The sequence below is a fragment of the Hypomesus transpacificus genome, chromosome 21 (genome assembly GCF_021917145.1).
Source record: "Hypomesus transpacificus isolate Combined female chromosome 21, fHypTra1, whole genome shotgun sequence".
In the NCBI taxonomy this organism is placed as follows: Eukaryota; Metazoa; Chordata; class Actinopteri; order Osmeriformes; family Osmeridae; genus Hypomesus; species Hypomesus transpacificus.
Window position 1 is genome coordinate 2795596 of NC_061080.1, and position 8431 is coordinate 2804026.

The 8431-nt window shown below is 44.0% G+C and overlaps 1 protein-coding gene across 1 annotated transcript; it reads right to left on the bottom strand.

Moving 5' to 3' along the window:
* Positions 1 to 209: 209 nt before the first annotated feature.
* Positions 210 to 7853, bottom strand: LOC124483384 (glutaryl-CoA dehydrogenase, mitochondrial-like). Its single transcript, XM_047043812.1, has 12 exons — positions 7779 to 7853; positions 7167 to 7279; positions 6890 to 6925; positions 6487 to 6627; positions 6138 to 6200; positions 5804 to 5974; positions 5324 to 5453; positions 2398 to 2614; positions 2028 to 2131; positions 1788 to 1913; positions 1322 to 1482; positions 210 to 974 (listed from the first exon to the last, which is right to left on the bottom strand). Exons 2-12 carry the CDS (start codon positions 7267 to 7269, stop codon positions 901 to 903), a joined length of 1326 nt encoding a protein of 441 aa, XP_046899768.1. The 5' UTR covers positions 7270 to 7279; positions 7779 to 7853; the 3' UTR covers positions 210 to 900.
* Positions 7854 to 8431: the final 578 nt, after the last annotated feature.

The following is an 8431-nucleotide window of genomic DNA, read 5'->3' on the forward strand; positions in this document are numbered from 1 at the left end:
CACCTGATCAGTGACTTGCTAAACCGTTCATGTTAACCGCTGACGTCAGCACATGTAGAAAAAGATGCACCGTCAAAATGTTCTTGATGGAATGTCTTGGTTGCTAAGTTACTGGGGTGGAGCATTTGATTTGACCCGTCCTCTGCAAAAGGCATTTGTTTGGTTAAGTTAGCAATTCAAAACCACTATAGGATGGATCAACTCCTGGATTTGAAAATAAGGTTTATTTATGTACAGATTTGTTTACAGTGTAAGAGTCACATGACATGAATGTAAATCTATAGATATCAAATCACTTAGTGTTTGAGGTGTAAAGACAGTATTTGTAAAATGCCATAATTACCATAATCTAATTAACATTAAAAAGTTATATATTTTGCGAATAATATCAAAATAATTATATATTTTTACGACTCAAGCAGCAATTACATATGAGACCAAACACATCGTAAAAACATTAAACACTCATTCCTCATTTTAATGTTTATTCTGTAATGGGATTGAATTCTGAACTCACCATACATCCGCCCATTCATTCAAGTCCAGCACAGCGAATCCAAACGACATGAAATACTTGAATACCTAATCCCAATGTTGCACATCCTACATACACACATACCTGAAAGGAAGCTCCTAGCATCAACCAACAGTACACCTCAGGGTTCCATATCACAGAGCTACATGAGCAGAGAAACCCTGTCTCACATTTGGACCCAGAGTTTTGTTTGGGGGGAGGAGGGGGCGGGGGGTCCTATAACAGTCTTACTAGGAGGACACAATACTTAGGAGTTCCTTCAGAAACAGCACACTATGGAAGATAACTTCTCAAGAGGCAGATTAGTTAGGTGGTGCCAATGGCTATCCAGTCCACTTCTAATCTGTTGTTATGCATATATTATTTTACTTTTCCACTGTGAAAGACTGTAGTCCAGTGATTGCTCTACCCAGAATCAAGGCGTGGATGTCGTGAGTTCCTGGGAAAAAACAAACACAAGATTTAGATGAGAGAATCCACTCTAAAGGATTCGATTCATGAGTTGATCTGTGGTCTCTCATCAAGATAATCATGATGACGTTTGGGGAGAGAAGCTTTCGTTATGTTGTCACCACGGATTTCTTTGATAATACTATCCCATACAAGCCAACAAGTGGACATTCCCCTTACATTTTGGACACTTCTGACCTCTGCTGTTCATTGCATAGCATTACAGTTTTACATTATATACAAAGTATTCTCTAACATAATATCAATATCATAATAACATTTCCGTACCAAGGACTAATCATAATATTGATTTCTCCTCATGGCTACACTGCCTACCCTCATACGTGTTGACGGCCTCCAGGTTCATGACGTGGCGGATGATGTGATACTCGTCAGCTATCCCGTTGCCCCCCAGCATGTCTCTGGCCTGGCGGGCGATGTCGAGGGCCTTGCCACAGCTGTTCCTCTTCAGCATGGAGATCATCTCTGGGGCCGCTCTGAGCAATACACACACACACATGTGCATGGTAAGGATCCATCTGTGTGTGTATCGTGTAGACTCGTGTAGAGTCTACACGATACACACTCGACCTCTACACGAAATCTCTCGACCGTCGAGAGATTTCCCGAACTGCCGGTCAAGCGGCCGCGGTGTAATGCAAAAAATGATAGTAATACACGGTTGTGGGCCAGTCTGCGTTTTAAAGTCCCGGTCCGTTTCTCAGTCCCAGTCCAGCATGACACATGGAAACTGACACACACACGCACTGGCACTTTACACACGGACTTTGTTGGAACTCACTTCTTCTCATCAATGAGTCTGCCCAGGGCCAGACAAGAATGCAGGCCGAGGGTGATCTCCGTCAACATGTCGGCCATCTTCTTCTGCATGAGCTGGTTCCTGGCCAGCGGCACGCCAAACTGGATTCTGATTGGACCCCACCACATGAGGAGAATTTGAATTGGTTCACCGGCAATATTCTGTCAACAAACCCAATGAGATTCGAATGGGAATATGAAGGAGTTGTCGCGGTTTGGGTACCTGTCCAGTGTGTACTGACGGGCAGCGTGGAAGCAGAACTCTGCAGCACCAAGGGCTCCCCAGGCGATCCCATAGCGAGCGTTGTTCAGACAGCCAAATGGACCCTGACCAGGGAGGACAACAAACACTGTGGTCTAACAAAGTATTTCCGCAAGGAGTCACTAAAACCTCTAGCAATTTTCCCTATTTTGCTGGTGAACAGTTGTAAGTACTAACATTTTAACAGTCCAATTCCAACTAACAGTCCAAGTAATAAAATGTGTTTCCCCAACTCAGGCACATTTAACCTTTATTCTGACAGATAGTATATCTAACCGGTTCATCGCTGTATTCCTAAAACAAAACGACGAGATGTAGGAGAACCACTCACGGCCAGTCCGGAAACGTTGGGCAGCAAGTTCTCCTGGGGAACCTCCACCTCGTCCATCAGGATCATACCGGTGGCCGACGCCCTCAGGGAGAACTTGCCCTCGATCTTGGGCATGGCCAGCCCCTTCATGCCGCGCTCCAGGATGAACCCACGCACACGGCCGTCCTCGCACTTGGCCCAGACCACGGCGATGTCCGCCTCAGGGGAGTTGGTGATCCTGGAACACAGGGCCAAAAGACAACGAGAATCAATCCAAAAATCCCCTTTTGTTGTCAATCTGATTCTTCTAAGAAGATGCAGTACATGTCCTACGTCCTACTCTGTTTCAACAATAAAACGAGCGCTGATGAGAGTATAAGCATCGAACACGTCAGAACTCTTAATTTGAAGATCCACAGTGTCGATGACACAGTTGGAGTCATATCCTTGTCCCGTATAACAACTTATACTTTGAAGTTGATGCCCTTGAAAACACATGTTCACGACATACTTTATGGCACAGCGGACATGTGCTCAAGGAACAAGGACTACCTCGTAACACACAGGGCACCAGGGGCAGAAGGTTACATAAGTACGGACTTGTACCAGCGCAAACCTTCACTGTCTGTTTACAGTTGCGGGCATACCGTCTGTATAAACTGAGGGGAGGAGTGGGTCTCGCAGGTGGTGTGAGATTTCTGCATCTATATATGAGCAGCTCGGCATGAGGGCTCTCACATAACTGTTCAGTTCTTATATACAGTGCCCTCCAAAAGTATTGGAACAGTGAGGCGAATTCCTTTATTTTTGCTGTAGACTGAAAACATTTGGGCTTGACATCAAATAATGAACGTGAGACCAGAGATCAACGTTTCAGCTTTTATTTCCAGGTATTTACATCAGGATCTGATGCACAACTAAGAAAATATCACATTTTGTTTGAATCCACCCATTTGTCATGTGATCAAAAGTATTGGAACAGATATACTTAAAACATATTTAAGTGAATAAGACTTAATATTTAGTTGCAAATCCTTTGCTTTCAATAACTGCAGCAAGTCTGTGACCCATTGACGTCACCAAACTTTTGCATTCTTCCTTTTTGATGCTTTCCCAGGCTTTCACTGCAGCCTCTTTCAGTTGTTGTTTGTTTTGTGGGGTTCCTCCCTTCAGTCTCCTCTTAAGCAGGTAAAATGCATGCTCTATAGGGTTTAAGTCTGGAGATTGACTTGGCCAGTCTAATACCTTCCATTTCTTGCCCCTGATGAACTCCTTTGTTGTTTTGGCAGTGTGTTTTGGGTCGTTATCTTGCTGCATGATGAAGGCTCTGCCAATCAGTTTGGTTGCATCTTTCCTTAAATTGGCAGACAAAATGTTTCTGTAGACTTCCGAGTTCATTTTGCTGCTGCCATCATGTGTTACATCCTCAATGAAGATTAATGAGCCCGTCCCAGAAGAAGCCATGCAAGCCCAAGCCATGACATTACCTCCACCGTGTTTCACAGATGAGCTTGTGTGTTTGGGATCATGAGCAGTTCCTTTCTTTCTCCAAACTTTAGCCTTTCCATCACTTTGGTAAAAGTTAATCTTTGTCTCATCAGTCCATAAAACTTTGTCCCAGAATTTGAGGTTCATCTCTGTACTTTTTGGCAAATTCCAGCCTGGCCTTCCTATTCTTCTTGCTAATGAGTGGTTTGCATCTTCTGGTGTAGCCCTTGTACTTTTGTTCATGAAGTCTTCTGCGAACAGTAGATAGTGATACCTTCACTCCTGCCATCTGGAGGTTGTTGCTGATCTCACTAACAGTTGTTTTAGGGTCTTTCTTTACAGCTCTCACAGTGTTTCTGTCATCAACTGCTGATGTTTTCCTTGGTCTACCTGTTCGACGTCTGTTACTTAGTACACCAGTAGTTTTCTTCTTCTTCAGGACATTCCAAATGGTTGTACTGGCTATGGCCAATGTTTCTGCAATGGCTCTGATTGATTTTCCATCTTCTCTAAGACTCACAATTGCTTGTTTTTCACCCAAAGACAGCGCTCTGGTTTTCATGTTGTTTTCACCTCTGAATACAGTCTGCATAGACAAAACCTATCTTACCCAATCTGAACCTGAGTGTAGACATTCAGTGGTATTTATTGATTGAATAATGTATGTAATAGGACACACCTGGGCAACAAAACACACCTGTCAGTCACATGTTCCAATACTTTTGCTCACGTGACAAATGGGTGGGTTCGAACAAAAAGGTGATATTTTCTAATTTGTGCATCAGATCCTGATGTAAATACCTGGAAATAAAAGCTGAAACGTTGATCTCTGGTTTCACATTCATCGTTTGATGTCAAGCCCAAATGTTTTCAGTCTACAGCAAAAATAAAGGAATTGGCCTCACTGTTCCAATACTTTTGGAGGGCACTGTAATCATATACAGCTGACCTTCACAAGTCACAGTCCTCATAAGCAACACCACCCTTACACCCCCACCCCGAGAAGACAAATAAACATTGAGCAACAGTTCTACCTTTTACATTTGAACAAAACGAACCGAGTCCACGATTCAGCTCTCCGTAGGAGTACAGGTGCAAACAGGCATGATTCAAGGTCTTTCCCAGTGCAGTGTGAACCAGGGGCAAATCTAGGTTCCCACTTTGGGGGGGGATAAGCCCCTAGATAAAACCTATTATTTTTCTTGTGAACCAGCAAAACTAGGGGGGTCTGGGGGCATGTTCCCCCAGAAGAATATCCCTTTAAATAGTGTCCTGTAGTGGGTTTTAGGAAGAGAAATTAACAAAATTTAGATTTAAAATATAAAAGAAAAATGAAAAAATTAATATTATTATTATTATTTTTATCGGGGGGGGGGGGGGGGGGGGGGGCTAATGAAACTTTTGTGAGGGCTCCAGCCCCCCCAAAATAGGGCTAGATACGCCCATGGTGTGAACCCACCATGTCTTAGCTCCACTGATGGAGAAGGTGTCACTGGAGGGGTTGTACTTGGCCTTGGTCTCCATGCCCGAAGGGTCGCTGCCATGGTTAGGCTCCGTAAGGCCGAAACAGCCTAGGATCTCTCCTCTAGCTGAGAGACAGAGACATACAGAGAGAGTATAAATACAGAGGCTTATACAGTTGAGGCACAGTTGCAATCCTTTCAGGGCAGGGTTAGGTTCACGTGACTTAAGCAAGGCTTGCGAGGACAGTTATCACTACTGAGGTGCGCTTGACTATTCCTAACTTTCTGGAATACAAAACAAGCTCCAAAACAGTGTATCCGGTCTGCAGTACTGCATACCGCATAGCGTGTTTTCCATCCAGTGTTCTGTATATACAAAATTTGGGGTATTTTCTTGTTGCCTCAGCTGTTGTTATTTCCTCCCAGGGATTCAAAAAGTTCTGCTCTCAGATCTGAGATCAGATGTGACTACGTACCAAGCCTGGGCAGGTACTTCTCTCTCTGGGCTTCTGTCCCGTAGGCGTTGATGGGGTGCATGACCAGGGAGGACTGGACGCTCATCACCGACCGGTAGCCGCTGTCCACCCTCTCCACCTCCCTGGCGATCAGCCCGTATGCTACATAGCTGGTACCCGCACACCCATAGCCTAGACAGAGAGAGATGGAGAAAGGGAGAGACCGTCAGAAGACTTAGTGGATTTGAAAGAGTTCAAATGTCGTCATCAGTGTCCGTGGATTTGGTGTGGAATGTATACAATGACGTCAAGCTGGATTTCATATGAAACACTTGAGCAATCTTATCTTGCTTACCTTGGATTGTCGGGCCGAGAACTCCCAGCTCTCCCATCTCGTTGACAATCTCCCGGTGAAAGTCTGTAGGAAACATAGAACTTTAGTCACTATGGGAAACCAATACGAGTGTAACCCATAACCATGAGAGGTGTTGACGATTCCGTAAACAGGAAACTATTGAAACTCAATTATAAACATCCCAAATACAATAGGACATTGTAGGTGATTCAATTCAGCAATTTGGATCCGCAAAATGGGATTCTCGGGTTCGAAGAACTCGCAAAACAGCAAGTGTTCCTGACGCATCCAGGAAGAGTGTCTGAGTGTGACAAAAACTGTGTGTGTCTGTGTGTCTGTCCTCGCTCACGCTCGTGTCTGTTGGCCATCAGAATGCGGGTCATGAGCTTCTCCTGGCAGTAGGTACGGAAGGAGTCACGGATCATGATCTCCTCCTCTGTCAGCAGGCTGTCCAGTTCCAGGGCGTCGCGCCAGTTGAACACCACTTTTGCTGTTGGAGAGGAGAAGGGGAGAGAAGGGTAGCGTGGAGAGGAGGGGGGGGGGGAGAAGGGGAGATTGGAGAGGAGGGGGGGAGAGAAAGGGAGCGTGGAAGGAGGGGGGGAGAGAAGGGGAGTGTGGAGAGGAGGGGGGGGGGAGAGAGGACAGGCGAGGGGGGTGAAAGTGGTCATATTATGTCAGGCTTGGCTTTCACAAGACTACATGTTCAGGCTAGCGCTGTAGACGAACAGGTGTCCAACCAGAACGAGACTCACGTGCTTTCGCTGGCTTCTGGCTGGCTTCTAGATCATCTGCGGGGGGGAAGGATACAAAGTTTAAAATATGAAGGTTATGGAGGTTGGTTATTTTGGACCAAAACAAACAAAAAACATAAAAATCCCGACAGATCTCTGTCATCACCACGGACAGACATGCCAACACACTGTACCAAATCCTTTTCACAGACAGCGTGTCATTTCAACCTGGAGTTGAAATGCCTAGATGCCTTATAACTGTCAAAACCTTTGTTGCACTGAGCAAGTTTCAACTCACCTTTCTGAACTGCTGCGGTTGTGCCCTGTGCTCTGGACGCGGTGATGGAAGCACATTTCTGGGTGGTAGAAAGCAGACGGGAGAAGGCACCTCTGAGAGCCATAGTTAACAGTCTGTTGGAAGAATATAATAACATCATGTAACACTAGCTTTTCATGCGTAGTTTACTGTAGAACAAAGTTCCGAAGACAGTTCGCGACAACTTTCAGTAAAGTGGCCAAATAAACAAATGCATGCTGTTTCAAGGTAACCAAGGAGCAACTTCTTGTTTCCAAAGTAACTATAATTATCAGAATCTGAGGCTTTTTATGAGTATAATGATGATAATACAATATATGATGATTATGTAATACACGCAATTTATCATTTCTAGACACCAAATTGAAGTTTCAATTCCAGTTAAATTTATTTAAAACAATAGGGTAGCCGTTGAAAATAATATAAGACATTTGTTTTAGCAGGCCTATTTCACTTATTTGAAATAAATTAATAATGTTCTGTCCCTTGTTACACAAGCAAGTTACAAAACATTTGTAACAGATGTTAATAGCATGCATAAAAGTGCTTTAGGAGTTCTACAAAACCTGTCCCTCTGCAATAAAGTGACCATACCTTATTCCTTCAGATAAATATTTCCAAATCTCTTTAAAATGTCGATGACGATGCCAATGTCTTATGTTCCCCAAAAGTTACACTTAAATAATCACCGGCAGATTACGTCACAAGTGTGGTTACACTTGGACATGGGGAACGTTGTCCACCATGATGAGTGAGGCAGAATATTTATAAATCCTTGAGTTATGTTGTGCAACTAGGCAAGTTATGCAACTAAATGTTTCTTGCTAGACACACATTAATACACCATAGTCAGTCGTAACAATATTGTCCAAAATGTGTGAATGTATTTCATTCACTGTTGTCTAATAGAACTGTCGAAAACTTTTACTTAACTGCTTTTAGGTTACACCAAGTAGGCTAGTGCGTGGATGCCTCACCCAATATGGCGCTAATTTAAACCAGTTTGGCCATGGGCATGTGGGTGTTGGCCTCCTTCTCATCTCTCTGATTGGCTAAGGATCATGAACCGCGTCGAAAACTTTTGAACTCATAGCCTACACAACTTAGATAAGTCACATTGCGTTTACATGAGTCCATATGCTCATTCCCAATAAGGCCAGTTAAACACGTGCTTCACGTAAGCTTGTGAAACTGCTATAACATTACAGTGTTTCATTGACCTTGTTTGACAAATGTGTATAATGCAG

Excerpts from the sequence above, each read along its gene's own strand:
- LOC124483384 (XM_047043812.1), bottom strand. The coding sequence starts at position 7,269 with ATGGCTCTCAGAGGTGCCTTCTCCCGTCTGCTTTCTACCACCCAGAAA. Across the intron at positions 6,201-6,486 it reads GATGGCCAACAGACACGAGC|ACTTTCACCGGGAGATTGTC; the intron begins GTGAGCGAGGAC and ends TGTTTCCTACAG. Across the intron at positions 1,483-1,787 it reads AGACTCATTGATGAGAAGAA|AGCGGCCCCAGAGATGATCT; the intron begins GTGAGTTCCAAC and ends TGTATTGCTCAG.